The 17084-nt window shown below is 31.9% G+C and overlaps 1 protein-coding gene and 1 pseudogene across 1 annotated transcript; both read right to left on the bottom strand.

Annotated features, from left to right (window-relative positions):
- Nucleotides 1-1725: 1725 nt before the first annotated feature.
- LOC120255140 (putative MO25-like protein At5g47540) lies at nucleotides 1726-9878 on the bottom strand. The gene is made up of 11 exons (XM_039263026.1): nucleotides 9577-9878; nucleotides 6665-6826; nucleotides 6257-6375; nucleotides 5249-5323; nucleotides 4498-4591; nucleotides 3686-3745; nucleotides 3312-3380; nucleotides 2875-2973; nucleotides 2523-2567; nucleotides 2316-2418; nucleotides 1726-2122 (listed from the first exon to the last, which is right to left on the bottom strand). Exons 1-11 carry the CDS (start codon nucleotides 9694-9696, stop codon nucleotides 2064-2066), a joined length of 1005 nt encoding a protein of 334 aa, XP_039118960.1. The 5' UTR covers nucleotides 9697-9878; the 3' UTR covers nucleotides 1726-2063.
- Nucleotides 9879-14749: 4871 nt separating this feature from the next.
- Nucleotides 14750-16665, bottom strand: LOC120255141 (annotated as a pseudogene).
- Between the last annotated feature and the right edge of the window lie 419 nt (nucleotides 16666-17084).

The following is a 17084-nucleotide window of genomic DNA, read 5'->3' as shown; positions in this document are numbered from 1 at the left end:
ATTGACAAAGGATACTTTGGTTTTTTCATTAAAGATTTAAACATCAAAATTTGTTTTAATAATCCCACCCCTCCAAAAAACCCTGATTTGGAGGGGTGAGATATGAGGGGTTTGGAGGGGTGAAACACCCCTCCAAACTCCTCCTCCTCCTCCTCACTCCCCCAACCAAACAACTTTCACCCCTCCTAACTCCCCCTCACCTCTCTAAAAACCTCCAACCAAACAAGGGGTAAAGGTTAGACATGTCCATGGGCCGGGTTCGGGCCGGGCTTGAATCAAAATTACAAAAATTCAACCTTGCCCAAGCCCGGCCCCGGCCCGAAAATTCGGGCCTTAATCCTTGTCTAAGCCCGTCCAAATTTAATGACCTCTACCCAAGGTCCGCCCAAATAGTTTTTATTAAATAATATATAAATTATAAAAAAAATTAACAATATTTTTAATATATGGATATGACTAAAATATTATTCTACAAAAATACTTAAAAAGTTAAAATACTCAAATATAAATCTTTTATTTAATTTAAACAAGTAAAAATTCAAATCATTATAATTAATGGCAATCAAATATATATATATATATATATATATATATATATATATATATATATATATATATATATATATATATATATATATATATATATATATATTATAAGTATATACCAACCTAATTAATAAATATATTTTATAATACGGGCCGGGCCAAGCCGGGTCAGGTCGGGTTTTTAACAACAAAACTCAAATCCGGCCCATTTTTTAAACGGGCTTCTTTTTTTGTTTAAGGCCGGGTCTTATATATTTGTCTAAATCCGTCCAAATTTCGGGTGGGCCTTCGGGCTTGGGCAGATAGCCCGGTCCTAAAGATATTTACTGTTCATAGGTAGAGTAGTTGATAGATAGAGTAAGTAGCGGAAAGGATGGGACACATGTATCACTGTGGTTGGTTGATGACATCTGACCTTTACTCGGGTTTGACGTGGATTGATCACATGGAATCTTTGGTCGTATTCTGTGTGCCCAAATTGAGACACGTTTCTTTTTTGGAATTTATATAATTATTATTTATATTAATCTAAATTATAAAAAATAAAAATGTAATAATAAATGATGCATTAATATAGATATGTTTGATTTTTGGGGGTTTAAGGTTTTTTTTTTTAAGTGGAATTTTGGGAGACATGAATAAATTATATATATATATATACCATATAAATCCTTTCAAAACGAAATGATGATTTTGCCTATATGAATTAATATTGTTAATGGTTTAATAACAGTTTTTTCTCTTTTTACAAATATAAAAAACTACATATTATAAAATTTAAAAAAACAAAAGACAAAAAACCCATATTATTATTTTGGTAATTGTTTAGAGTTTTCATGCCCTTACCTAAAATACAAGTATGAACCTCAGCTCACACAAGTGAGAGAGTGCAAATATCTTAAGATAGTAACTCCGCATACCTATGTATGTCTCTAACACATTACTTGTCCACATTTCATTAATGTATATATATATATATATTATATTTTAAAAAAAATCTCATTTGTCTCCATTTCATTAATATATATATTATTTCTTTTTAAAAATAAATCTCATTTGTTCCCATTTCATTAATATATATATATATTATATTTTATAAAAAAAAATCTCATTTTGCATACACAAAGTAGAAAGCCAGGCTGCATCACCACAAGGTATGAAAATCACAAGCAAAACTCATCAAATGTAATCTCACCATACAATTTCCACACAGACAAGTCCTTTATTTTTAAACAGAACATATATAAACTTTTTCTGTCTAATGAACAAGCATTTACACATGCTGAAGTGAAGAGACCAGAATCAAATAAATATAAACCAAGCAAAGCCTCCACATCTTCAAATTCTTGGATGCGTTACGACAGACACATTTTCAGCACATTCCGCAACGGTAGTGATCAAAGATAAAAGGTGCGTGCCACAGCATCCTCATAATTTACAAATTTCGTACACGTAAACAACAATAATATAAGTAGCGATAGATATCGGACAGACTAGTCTCCCGAGAAATCTCCGTATTATAGTGCGGCGATCTCCTTGACAACTTGGGCTTTGTCTGCTTCAAACTGTTCATCCTCTGAGAAAATAGAACCATCAAAATTATAACTCAGACATTAAATTCTAACAACTTTGGTGAATACTGAAGAATTTAAACAGAAATGTTAAGTATTGATACCAAATTTTAACTCATATAAAGCATACTCGAATTTATGAAGAAAATTGTAGACATTAAGAATTGTAGGAAGTAGAGTATTTTCAATTTTTCTTACCTTTATCCAACTTGAAGCTACTGAAGAACCGAAGTAGTTTGCTCCTGTTTGTGACTAATATGCTCACAATCTCGGGTGGCTTGTTCTGATTTGCAGCAAATAACTGAGTATAGGATCGAAAAAGCAAGCCATTGTAAGACGCTAAAAATAATATAAAAATAAAGTGACGGTCAAGGACGCAAGCAAAATAAATTGTAACTATTGTACCTTGAACACATGAAATGCCTCTATTTGGATATTCTTACTTGATTCCTGGAAATGTAAAGACATGAGACCGATCAGATTATGACAATACATATCTGCAGGCAATATATGTATTCTAAGCATGTTTCTTTGTTTGGTTTTGTTTTTAATTAGAATACATATCTGCAGGCAATACATATCTGCAGGCAATAACATGGTCAGTAAACATGGAGAGGAAAATATGATATCAACAACAGAGCAAACTCCAATTGAGCAAGTATGTAGTTTGAAATTTCATAGATTACTTTTTAACCTAAATATGTATTAAAAACGATATTACTCATCGAGATAAATCTCTCAAAGAAGACATTCATACTCTGAGCAGATTCATTAGAATCATCAAGTTATCTTTGGAGCTAACGTATCGTGTCATAACCCCAGAATTTGACCGATCCAGCAAGATATCTCCCAAAAGCTGAAACAACATGCAAAAGAGTTGAATGAATCACTTTATAAATTTTCCAGTTAATAAACAGAGGCATGTTCGGGATGAAGCCAAAGAATAAGTTCTTATTCAAGCAATATTGAAGAAAATCAATACACATTGAGCACAAATGGAGGGAATTAATTAATACCCACAGCTAAATAATGGCAACAAATGGCATCGGATGTCTTTTGGAGTTATAGCTTTTATTTCACTTATCAAAAGTATAAACATCCAACTTCCAAAAATGAAGTAGCAACATAGAGAATAGATGAACTCTCAAGGGATTTCTTAGAGAAGCCGACAATTAAAGTGGATATAGTTCGTACCTTGATAGCTTGCCTTCTAGTTATATAATTGGGAGAAGATAAAAGCTTTGAGTTGAATTCAGCAAAAAACTGCAGTTTAAAGAAACATGATAATAGAAGCATGAGAGTTGGACATCAACTTTGTAAACAGAGAACATGGAATAAGCAGACATGATTTGATTCTCCCACCAATTAGATATATGACATTATAAAACACTAAAAAATGTACAAACGCACAAAAAAGAAAGACTTTTAGAAAAACAAAAACAAAAGTCTTTGACAAATGTGATACAAACACTGTGAACTCCTGACCCTCATTTAGGGAGGTAGTGTCTCACAAACTCATCTATGACTCACTATCAGTTGATTGGCCACAGAAAGAAAGAATCACTCACCCAATCATAATTTTTAGAAAGAAATTCTGCCACCGTTGATTTATGCCTTGTTAGGAGCTCCTGTAATAGAATGAGACAACAACTCAACAAAATTATGGTAATTTGCAATCATAAACAAGAGGAAGCCTACAAAATGTGGCCAACTCATTATAAAGAAAAAACTTCTTTAAAGAACTGTTATCACATAAAAAAGGAAAACAAAACAAATCATGTTAATGGTAACCAGTGGCCTGTGCTGCTACTGCTGCAATTGTTGGCACTTTTCATTTTTGGCAAGAAAGCCTGGAACAGGCAACGACTGTATAATTTGAAGTTTGAAGGGAACTGCAGGGTTCTAGTCAAGCTGGGACTGACCAGCTCAAGCATTGTCTTATCGTTTGTCAGCTTTAGATTGCATAGATTACTAAATTAGGCTCAAAATGCAAGCAAGGGAAACTTGAATACCTAAATTCAGAACTTAAATTCTTCCCAGAACTCAGCCCATCACATTTTCTGGTTTCATCACAAAACTTGTGGGAGTAGGCCAGTGCCTACGGATGCCATGGGAGAAAAGCAATGGGGGTGAGGCCACAAGTGAAAAGTTTGTGCCTGTGTGGCATGAAAGAGAAGGCATGGGATAGGGTATGCAGACAGGACAAGCCCTACAGAGAAGACTAATGTTGGGGCTGTGAAAAGCAGGAAGATGCAAATTGCCTCTCCTCTCTTACCAGAATCTTGATTTTGCAATCAAATAATGTTGGGGTCAAACTTCAAGCATTGAAATGGAAAAACACACAGAGACTGAATCAAATAAAAGGCTACAGAAAGCAGACCTTGAAAGTTGCAGAGGCATCTGATGCTATGTCAAAATTGGGGAGCTGTATATAATCAAAGAACTTCTTTATGTGTTCCGACTCCAAGACATATCTGTCAACAGCCAAAAACAATTAACAAGAATCTGCAGTTTATTGGATAAGTGTTGATAATATTCATGATAGAATTTCAGTAATCATGATCAAAATCACAATAAACATAGTCCTTTTTTGAGTACTTTAACAATAAAGTTCACCTCGATGAAGATCGGATGTACTTATATACCTTATCCCGGTATCCAATATACAACGGATTAAAACTCAACTTAATCTATCTCAGGTAAAGGATATAATTTCAGCCATAAAAGGTGTTTCTCCTCAAGGGCATGTAAATTGCCAAGTCACAAGATGATTAAAACCAATAGAAAATGAATAAAATGCAAATAAGATAACATTCCCTTGGGAAAACCTCATATGCACAATCAAGTCCATCGGTCAGCAGGTTCATGATGCCAAACACATCACCAAGTCAAGTTCCATGACTTAGCTGTCTAAAATTCAAACCATCATGAAAATCTTCCCATAACATAAAGCCTTCCGAAAATAGGTCTTGAAGAAAGGCTTCAAGAGAGTTGACACTAGCAATATGTTTGGACCATGGAGAAGTTACAAGCATTGATTTGACCAACAAGGATTCACTTTCAAGAACACAATGATAACACTAACAATCAAGAAAAGCTGTCTAAAGAAGGCATAGAAAAAGAAAAGATACCTTGCTATACTTTGATGACGAATGCACTCCCTTAACATAGCACCATAATGTAAAGCAATGTCCATGTTATCATACCTGCAGAATTTAATCTCATCAGTTCATGCACCATCCTGTTATGTGGGACATAAATCTGCCAATTATATAGATATAAAGAAAGAAATTCAAGTGAAATAAGCTAGTGTAAAAAGGATTGCATCTTATGTCTTAAAAGGGGAAAAATCTAGATGACAAATTGCAGTAATTGATTAACATTATACAGCTTGATCAATAATACTGAGCTGTGACTGCTTTCTTTGCTATGGCCCTAGCAAAGATCAAAAAAATTGCATCACCTTAAATCAAGGTAGAAAGGGCACAACTACTACAAAATAAAAGAGGAAAAGGAAAATCCAAGAGAACAATGGCAGCAAAGCAGTAGATCTTAGGAACACCAAATACTCCAGCACTTAGTAATGCTGAAATGTGAGCACCATCTTTCTTAAACTCAGACAAAAGCTTATATAATTGCCACCACACAGCACAATCCTATATTTTTAACATATTCAAGGGTTAAGTCCTCCCTACCATTTTTAGAATGAATCATAAAATATTACTTGATAATATAACGCAAAACAAAAATGTAAAAAACTCACTCAATTTCAGCTATGCAGAATCTTTAATTGCTTAGTTTATTCAACTAGAGCTAATATAACAACAAATCACTTAAAGATAGCAGGCAGTTGCTCCATTTATTATCCACAATAGACACACTTCCAAAAGCATCAGCCACCAAGGGCAAAAAGAAACAATGACAATTCAGACATTATGCTTAAATTCAAACATACCAAATAATCATTATATCCAACAAGCTTCTTATCTTCAGGAAAATGAAAGTTAGAGATCAATATAACATCAGTTTACACTACTATATTCATTTGCAAGTAGTAATTTTACTTTCAATGACCAGCAAGATGTCATAGAAGAATTGATCTCTATCCAAATCAAGAAAGTTTAAATAGCTGAGCTCACCCGGCAACTAAAATATCCATAAGATCTTTATTTGCTTCCAGGTAATCCGAAGCAATCAACCGTGAATGAACTTGTTGCCTTTGCAAATTTGCAACAACTTGAGTGGCATCCTTACGAGCCTACAAAAGGACAATCTTAATAAATGATTCACAGCTACAGTATATTGAAACAAAAAGAAGATAACATAACCAATTCCTTGCATATATAAAACCATATTTGATAGGGAACACATACCACTTGAAAGCAAGGATAACAAGTTTATAAGAACAGAGTATAATGAGGGAACAAATGACTATAATAATGGCAGAATTATAGATTGAATGGAGCATGCACAAACTTGCATTTTCATATATACAGTGAGCCATCCACAATGGTTCCATGGAACAGAAACATGCTTGATGTGTTTACCTCTAAGTTTAGTTTAGGAAGACAAACAATTAATAGGCGCAAAGTGTTCTCCCGGAAGAATTCCTGAGTCAATTGTACACAAGCTTCTGAAACTGGCTCAGATTCACTGTTTCCATATAGGATTGATTTCAACTCCCGGATAGTTTTATTCAATTCTGCTATCTGCGCCAAGGAAACAACTGTCAGAAAAAAAAAGACAATTGATAAAGATTGGCCTAAGGTAGTAAAGACCATCTAAACAAGCAAACAAAGCCAAAATCACAAAGTGAGATTTTTAAAAAATGCCCCCGCTTCTACAACAATTGGAGTTAGAGCATGATTTGCATGGCAACTAGAAGGAAGGCAATAGTATTCTTGATTAATTATCTTTTTCTTCCCAAAAAATGGCTATAATTGACTACCTTGAAACAAGTGAATGTCCACAATAAATTGTTAGCCATACACTGTCTAATGTGTATCCCTCTAATAAATTCAAGTGCTGGAGTCAAGATGAATTTGATGACCCCAATATTCCAAGATTTTTTAAAATTTTGAATTCTTCAACATGACGCATCATAATCCAATTCTTATACTCACATCCTTGACCATGCAAAAATTGGAACCTATGTTTTAACTTAAATGCATACACAATCTACTATCAATACAATTACAAATACTTATTGGAAGGACTGATAAATTTCTTCTCTAATGGACTCCCCTCATTCTACAAAGAGTAACTTTGAATTCTTTAATTGTTCTTTACCAACAAATGAATTAATAAAAAACTGCACTAATTTCACATAATTAGATTTTTTACATTCACTAAAATTATATTTTCTTGTAACACAAACAGGTGCTATGAAGAAAGGTGTGCACATATGTATACACTTTTCAAGCATATAAATGTATAAAAGTAGCCTTATATAACCCATTTTTGGAATTAAAAGAATTCAAGACCATCTTATGCAAGTAATATCAAGGGGACAATTTTACTCTTAGGCATGCTTGGCTCACCATAATGCTTGGGTATAAAGCATTTGCAGGTGGCTTTTCAAGTCTGCCATCAAATCCCAAGGTTCAGCCCAAGACAACAGATGGAAATTCATGGTAGGGTAGTATGCAATGACATGCCCCAATCTTTCCTAGGAGGAAAGAATGAATGGCATGGATAAGTGAAGAAACAATACTAAACTAAAAAGGAGAGCATAAGAAAGATGTTGAGATCGTGAAAGACCAATGCCTTCCAGATTAACCACAACATCAAGCATCAGTTCATCATTCACATGCAGATACATGCAAAACCCCCACAAACTGAAAACTATTACCATTTTAAGTGAATTTTTGTATGAATTTTTATTATTTAACCAATCAAGAGATAAAAGAACATGGGTAACAACCATTTTAAATTAAAGGTTCACACCATTTTCAAAAGCTATTTAATATTATAAAGAATGAAGTTGTATTCATTGTCATCATCTAAGCTTGTTCTTGCTCTTACATGCATTCCTTCCTGCATCTGGTTTTCTGGTACATGGATCAAGCATAATTTAGATGATGAACTTACCAATCTGAATCTCTTAAGTTTCTCCAGCATATACTTAATCTAAGTATTGTCTCATCATTAAATTTCCCTCCATAGGATTTACCAACATTTGTCACTATTAACATCTGAGACTTTGAAAAAAGCTTATCTATTTGCGTATAAGAACATAGATCCATGTTATACTACAAGTGCCAAGGGTTCAAGAAACCAGAAGATTTCACTAAAAAGCTGATCACCCATGTAGATACATTTAACTTACTTCAATGGTGGCAGTTACATCCACAAGCTATCCGTACATTATTTCACACAACAACAAAAACAATTAATTTTCTTGGACAATATTTTTATGTTTGCAACAATATGTCTGGATAAGTAGGTTATTGAGTATCATCAAGAGATTTGAGATAATCAAACTATCCTCTGGTTAATCCATTTCTTTCACATAAATATAAAAGTGAAGAAAAAAAATTTATGAATTGCCTTATATTGTAAGTATCAATTGATCTACCAATTGACAGCAGAGAATAAAATAAATAGGTAAAACACAAGCCAAGCAAGCTAGGGTATTAGACATTCTACACTAAAAAGGAATAGATTTTTTATCTATTCAAGCCAAAAGCCCATCTCCAAATGACCAAGACACTGGTTCATCGTCAAATTTCCATTCACAGGACTTATCAGAATTAGTCACTATTAGCTCCATACAAGGCTCTGAACAAAAACTTATAAATATGCACATTATACTGAATTTACGTAGCATTCAAGAAACAGTAGATTTCACCACAAGCATCTCACCAATTCAGAGAAACTCAATTTAATCAATTCTTTAAAGGAAGAAGTACATCCACAAATTCTTCATAACTTATTTCATGTAACAGCAACAATGGTATGCAATAATACATCTGATCAAACACTTGGCAACAGTTTCTTGAATATATCACCCACAGATTCAAGAGAAATTAATTCCCCTCTTCACATCCCACCTAATCCTTTCTCACAGGTCAAACAAGAGAAACGTTTCCAGGTATTAACCCAGTCAACGCACAAAAATCACCTCATATTATAAGCATCAATTGATCTAGCAATCAACGTCAGAGTACAAAATAAAGCGGTGAAACATATCAAATACTCTTAATTTATCCTAAAATCAACCAAGCTACGGATCATAAGATCATCCTACATAAGAAAGGAACATTTTTTTTCATATCCATAAAAAACTTAACAAAATCGAACTCCAAAAATCCAAAATCACATAATTCACAATAAAAAAACAAATCAAAAACCAAATCCCATCTCACTTCAACAAAAACAATAATGCACCGCATCAATTCAACTAAACACCCAAAATAGATCAGAAAACGAAAACCATCCAAGATAAGGATGAACAAACCTTCTCCTCACGCTTGCCCTCACGGGAAGTGCCATTAAGGTCCATATACACAAGAAGCTCTCTGGCCTGGCGCACAAGCTCAGCAGGCGTGCGCGGCTTGGACTTGAAGAGGCCCTTCATCTCCCTCTGTCCAGAAAACCAAGGCCTTTTCACCGGCGTCCACCACCGCACCAAAGCTCTCCGTCTAGAGCTAGGTTTAGGGTTAGGGTTTCAGGGCGGAGCTCCGGCCGGCGATTTCGATCCCTCGCGGTCGAGAGCGTCGAGAAGACAACGTCCAAGAAAATAAAAAAAACGCTCCTTTTTTGTTTTATTGTTTTATTTTTATCTCAATCTCAACGTCCTCTTTTTTTCCTAATTATTATCACTTCCTTTTTCCAATTATACCCTTTTAATTTATTTTATTTATTTTACTTTTGAAATTATAAAATCTAGGAAATTTTCAGTTTGGATATTAAAATTCCTTGATTTTTAGAAACTAATTTAAAATTTTAGTTCCAGTGATACCCTTCATTGTAATTCCTTATATTTACTGAATTTTAATTTGAAAGGAAATGATTAGATAAACTTTAATCTTTTAAAAAAACAGTTAAATTAGTTTTTTTTTATTTGATTGTATTGTATTATGAAGAAATAATTTAGGAAATAAAATTTATTTCGTGGATGTGGATTAAATTAGTGCATCAAGTTAATATTTCCTAAAATAAATGAGCTTATTTATCATCATTAATATATTTTTAATTTTTGGAATTTTATTTTTACATTTGGTAAAAAAAAAAATCCAATTTGGGTAGTACACGGATTAACTTAAATTTACCATAGATAGGCAAAGTTATATAGTTCCTTTAATACCCTTTTGATGATATTAAATTGTGGTTTTAAAAAATTTGGAAAAATAAAATCCAGTGTGGATAAAATTAATGAATTCATACCAAATTTCCAAAAATAAATAAAGATAACTTTTTTTCCCTTAATTCCCTCAAATGGGATTAATGCAACATGGGTGTTTTTGTTAATGAATGATTACCCAAAAATTATTTAAATAACTTAAATATAAAAATAAAACCATAGTTTTACGAATTTTTAAAAGTTTGCTTTTAAATAATGTACATCTTACTATCTTCGTTGAATTTTCTATTTTTTATATTAAACCTTGGTGGATTCTATTTTGCTTGTTCTAGACTATTCTACACTCGTTATTATTCATTTTTAGAATTTTATGGATGTTTACCTTAACAAAAAATTTACATTGGTTGGTCAACATATTACAAAATGCCCAAAATAAACTTATTTATGACATATGAAAATATTAGATATATGTATGTAATTTAATAAATAAAACAAACATTCCAAATTGATTTTGTTTTATTTTCATGAAAAACATACAAAAAACAAAAAAATAGATATAGTTGAAAACCAACTCTTAGTCGTTTGTACATTTTATAAGTTTGATTTTTGGTCATCCACAAATAGGACTTGAAGAGACTTAAACCATAAAAATTTTTTTGACTATTATCAAACATAACTTAAATTTTTAATACTTCTCTCTTGTTGCTGATGAGAACTTTCTTTCAATAGTTGACATAATTAAAAACTTTTGAGACCCAAAATTGACAGGGGTCACAAATGTATAATTTTTCAACAGTTATTTCTTTTAAATCCCCTGCAGATTTTGAATGATTCTTATCTTTTTTGCATATTCGTAATTTTGGTTTGAACTCATTTTACTTGTGTCCGTTTTTCTTCCTTGTGCATTTTGGACAATTTATCTATTTTTTTAAAAATAAATAAATTTGAACAAACAAAAAATCATTAAATTTTTGTAATTAATACATTTGAAATTCCTATTGAAAGCAAACCTAAAAAGGGCATTGAAATGTCCCCTTCATGTCCTTATGACCTTTTCTTTTGGTTTGGTTCTTCTATAAAATCATTGAACCTTTTCTTTTCCTTCTCTTTTATTTTTTATTTTTAAGCTTTTGGAGTTCATTTGTATATATCAATAAAATAAACTGAAAAAAAGAAAATATTATTATTTCATATTCCATAAAATCCTAGAAAATTAAGAGAATATATGAAGATTAAGAGAATATATACACATAAACATCAACAAAACAATAGGATTTACAAGTTGAGATTCATATATATATATATATATATATATATATATATATGTGTGAGAAAAGGTTTCTGTGGACGTACACAGATGTACACAGACGTCCACAGACAGCAACAATAGAATTAAGATAATGTACATTGAGAGCTAATTTTGTGTTAATCGAGCTGATTAATTTAATTTTGGAAAATACTATTCATCCCACTTTTTACTGTATATTGTTCATAAAGCACGACAGTCTTACATTTCTTAAATAGTGCTAGAGCCATTGGATTGAAATCACGGCGTAAAACAGCGTTCAGCGATTACGAATCTGTATTGCAGGTTACTGAAACGTGAGCGTGTATCTGAGATCGATGCTCTATATATATATATATATATATATATATATATATATATATATATATATATATATATTTATAACTTTTATTACATTAAATTATTTAACTGTTAAGGATGTAGATAAACATTAAGCTAATACTTCAACATATGTACCCTCATCTAAAATTTAGATTCAGTGAGGTCATTAGCCAAAAAAAAACTTCAAATTTATTCTCTCAGTATCTAGGGTAGGGGTATAAATGTAATAATAATAATAATGATAATGAATACATAGTTTATAAAAATATAAACATTTTATAATGGGTTATAACTCAAAATATTTAAAAAGTCATGTAGAAAAAGCTAAAATAATACTAGTGGTGCATATGAAATTTAAATAATTAGAAAAGTATATATAAAGAATATAATTTATATATTCACACGTATTAATAGCATATAGGATTATTCTAGTATCTTAAATTATTCTAAATTATTTAACTTAGCAAAAATAATTTATAACATAAATAACAATCATTTTATTCATTAATTATTAATTAGACTCGAATCTAGAAGTTTCTTAAAAAAAAATGAAATTGATTAATTGATAAATAACTACATGTATATTAGTAAAACTACTTTATACATCTCAATTATCTCTGTCACATGTATCACTTTTTATTTGTCACTTTTCATTCATTGCTGCCTTTTGAATTTTTCCTTTTTTTTTTCTCCCCCTTTTTCTTCTTTCTTTTAATTTTTTTTTCTTTTAAAATTTTGTGGCTCTAGAAAGACTGGCGGCTGATAAGGATTGTCAGATTATCTAAAAAGAATCAAGTTGGTCTCTTTTCCTTTTCTTGTTTTTTCTTTAATTAAAAATAGTAAATAATAATAATAAATATTATTGATATAGATCCCATTTAATCCAAAGTTATGGTTCCAAATTTTCTCATATAAAAAAATAAATTATGCTAGATATAGTTTTAATAATAATCATAGATTATTAATGATGTTTTGGTCTATTGTCATCAGATCTTTTATATAGAATGGTTTCAAATCCATGAGAATATATGCCAAGAGTATAAATGTGTTTAGATAATAATTCTATATTTATGTATATCCCTAACATGGCTTGTCAACATTTCATCAAAATAATAATAATAATAATAATAATAATAATAATAGGCACCAATTTTTTTTTTGAAAAAAAAACACAACACATAATATTAAAATTTCAATCCAAATAAGTGAGTTTCAACCATATTTTCAATTTTTTACATGGTATTTGATGATTGTATAATTCACTCCATGAATATATATTCTTTTATCTATTTTATATAATTTTATTATTTATATACATGCCCTTTGGCTGGTTTAAAAAAAATGTTTTTTTTTATTTGATAGAAGAATGTTTAGAAAATGCTTCTCGAGCTTTTCTGTATTTTTATGTTTAAATAAATAAATATAGAAAGTATTTTTATAACCTTAAAAAACTTTTTCTCATAAGTGTTTTTTCTAAAAGCACTTTTTTCTGAACTCAGGAAAAAAAAACATTTCGGGTTTTCCAAAAATCAATCCAAACAAGCCCTAATATAAATATATAGATTACTAATATACCTTTCCTAAGTTTATTCGCTAGTTTGTTATTAGATGAGTTAATCATGATTAATTTTTACTTTTGCTTCTAATTTAAGTCTAATTTTCTCAAATGAGTGCCATAATATTGAGAATTTATGAGTGGTTTACGTCAAATCATCTAATAATATAAAACCAAGTTTTTCAAAAACAGGATTGGGCTTTGATCCAAAAAAATCAAGAGTCAAGATCAATCAATTCAATCAAGTTAAACCATGGTCACTTAATGTTATTAAAATATATTTATATTTTAATTATGTATAACAAAAAAATAAATATCACATGACTTTTAACGCTTTAATTATGTCACGTGAATAAATATCCAAATACACTAAGTTCAAGTACACCTAGTAGCGTAAACATCAACATCAACATATTCAAATCTTTGCAAATTAAAACATGAAATACACAACCGAAACATAAAAATGTTCACATCTTCGTAAAATTAAACCATGAACATGAACCACACAACAAAGAAACATGCTCAAATCTATAAATTTGGATCAGTGTTGTGACTTCATAATTAGAAGCATCTCCTAATTCTAAGTCATCAAAAGCATTGCTTAGATTACTTCACCAAATGACTTTAGAATGAAATAATAATTTTTTTAAAAAATAATACATTTTAAAAGGACCAGGAATTTTTATTTCTGAAAACTACGTAAATTTATATAAAAACATTGCATCCTTTTAAATGAGAATAGAACTCAAACCACCCCCACTTACTTGAGGTGCTCTAATCAACTGAGCTATATATATTTGAAAACAACTCATCACTCATAATAAATAAATTAATTAACTCTTTGTTGAAGTAAACAAAAAATAACACAAACCTGGACACGGAACCACAGGTCCGACCGGCCGGTTACCTGTTCAATCCCAGGTTTGTCCAAATCCGGATTTTTCATTTGGACCGGATAGGTCTTAATTCTTAAAACCGGCCGGCTGGTTCAGTCCTGATAAAAACCATCTAACATGCAGGATAACAATGTAATATGGCATCAATTTATTTAGCATATAAGTGCAAGAATAGATGGATAGCAGCTTGTCACATGAAAAACACTTTCCCACATTGCTGACAGATAAAGACTGGGTTGTATTCAAGTATTACTTTGGTCCATTTGTAATTGAATAGTCTAAAGTCGCAAGTGAAATCATCTACATCCTCAATTCCGACAGAGATTCGAACAAGGTCTTTGGTCAAGCCCTGGGCCTCCAGCTTTTCAGGATGAATGCTCGCGTGGGACATGAAGTATGACAAGCTAATAAGTGAGTTCATGCCTCCTGAAATACGAAAATATGAGTTTTGCATTACAAACTGGTCACTAAATAACACTTGATGATACGTGATTCATTCTAAGTCAAATAAACATATCAATAATTACCAAAACTGACAGTAATGCTGAAGTACTTTGTTTTCTCAGCTGTGTGCTTGGAGAGAGCATTTGATCTAGTAAAAAAACTAAGTATAGAACCAGCACCTGTTGCCTGCAAGATGTGGAGGAAGAATAGAATTAGGTATTGTTTTCCATTTCTTATCTGCCATTTTGATGCAGTTTCAAAATACCTGAGAAAAGTGTAATTTGTGCCCAGGGTGAGAAGGAAGTCCGGGATAGTTCACTTTCGTCACCCTTGGGTGAGATGATAAGAATTCAGCTATCCTCTAAACACTTTCCTGTTTGTGAAAGAAAGTTCATGTCACCGATGCAAACAATTTACTCTGGCAATAATAAACAACAATTGTCAGTCGGACGTTAAAACAAGTAGCCAACAAGCTTCTTTATCGATCATGGAAGGAGTACATTGGGTAATAGTGTAGCTTGGAGGTGTGCAGCATTACCAGGTCTATTTTTGATGAATGTAACACTAACAGATCAAATAAAAACTAGTTAAATACTAGCATACGATCACATTTGTGCAGATAATATACATTTCCAAAGCCGATAAAATGGAGAGATTTTTAATTTCTACGCGGACAACCATCTCACAAGATTCACCAGCATGATAAAGTGGTTTTAAATTCATACACATTTTTTTGAAGTATACAGATCTTAGAGACCAGGTTGCTAGATTCTTTTCTACGAAAATTTTTACGGGACCATCATTAACTGTTCTTTTCCTAGCAAATCCAGAAGCACCATGGTGATGAGGGTCTACAAAATTCTGATTTTAATCTTCCAGAAATCAGCCTGTACCATAATTTTGTAGGATTTTAACAAGTAATATTTCCTTTTAAGAGGTATGTTCAGTCACTCTGCATTATTTGTGCAAGTTTGGCATTGGATTAACTATGATTTCCTATCAATTATGCACGCATGATATTAGCATGCATTTTACAGTTTGTTCACTGGGAGATAACTGATAGTTTTATCCAATAAGAACCTGAATGCCGATGGTAACTTTGCCCCTCGAAAAGAGAGGAGAAAGGAAACACGAAGTTTTTGCCAAAAAGGTTAAAAGGTGTGGAGAAATTAGCTCAAATGTGGTACTAATTAAGTTCCAGAAACAAGAATCAAGGAGTAAAAGTGGTTATTAGCACATGTTGCTTTTCTAGGCGCAAAGCCATTGTCCTGATACCTCGTAGTAAGAGCCAACAGTCGAATGGTGCTAATGCAGAGCCTTCCGCATTTTGTAGAAACACTATTTGTTCAGCCAAACTTGAAAGAAGCCAGTTGTTTAAGTTCATTCACATGCTTTTAATTCCATGCTAATCAACAGAATAATAGTAATTATAATAATAAATTCACTAACCTTTTTTCCTTCACTGCAAGAATTCCTACTGTAACATCACTGTGGCCAGATATAAATTTAGTAGCTGAGGTCATGACAATGTCTACAACAAGGGGATAAGATAATAGACTATCTAACAATTCGATGCAGGAAAACAACTTTCTAAATCCTAAATGATTTTACAGGTTCATGCATAAAACTACTCCAAGCTTCAAAAGCTGACACAGAACTGGAGACAAAATACTGTTATCCACCAATACAAGAGCACCATGCGAGTACGCTATTTCTGACATTTTCTGCAAAAGCTTTCAATGAGTAATACATACTAAAATTTCCAAACAAATTAGTGCAATTCAAATAAACGTGAAATATATCAGGAGGATTTTCTTAACAACAGTAATTGTTGAAATTATTCACACAAAATTCAGCAAATATTGTTGACTTAGTTTAAAATAATTATGGACTAATAAGTCACATGTCGACATACTTATGATATTTAGGCAATTCTAGTCTTTCAATACCACCAATAGGGATGACAATGGGTAAGGTATGGGTAGGGTATGCCAAAACCCTCACCCGTACCGGTAACCCCTACCCCATACCCGTACCCTTCAGGGTAAGAAAAATCATACTCTTACCCTTACCCGCGGGTACGGGTATACCCGCAGGGTACCCGCTTACCCGTTGTTCAAATTATCAAATTAAATTTAAA

This window comes from Dioscorea cayenensis, unplaced genomic scaffold (genome assembly GCF_009730915.1).
Source record: "Dioscorea cayenensis subsp. rotundata cultivar TDr96_F1 unplaced genomic scaffold, TDr96_F1_v2_PseudoChromosome.rev07_lg8_w22 25.fasta BLBR01000863.1, whole genome shotgun sequence".
NCBI classification, from domain to species: domain Eukaryota; kingdom Viridiplantae; phylum Streptophyta; class Magnoliopsida; order Dioscoreales; family Dioscoreaceae; genus Dioscorea; species Dioscorea cayenensis.
Note: the sequence above shows the minus strand (reverse complement) of the source record. Positions and strands in the feature narration are given on the sequence as shown.

What these genes read in the sequence shown, in the direction of transcription:
- LOC120255140 (XM_039263026.1), bottom strand. Translation starts at nt 9,696, where the DNA reads ATGAAGGGCCTCTTCAAGTCCAAGCCGCGCACGCCTGCTGAGCTTGTG. An exon ending in TTTCTAAAAATTATGATTGG is followed by an intron (nt 3,381 to 3,685) that starts GTGAGTGATTCT and finishes TTTAAACTGCAG; the next exon opens with TTTTTTGCTGAATTCAACTC. An exon ending in TAGCTTCAAGTTGGATAAAG is followed by an intron (nt 2,123 to 2,315) that starts GTAAGAAAAATT and finishes CTATTTTCTCAG; the next exon opens with AGGATGAACAGTTTGAAGCA.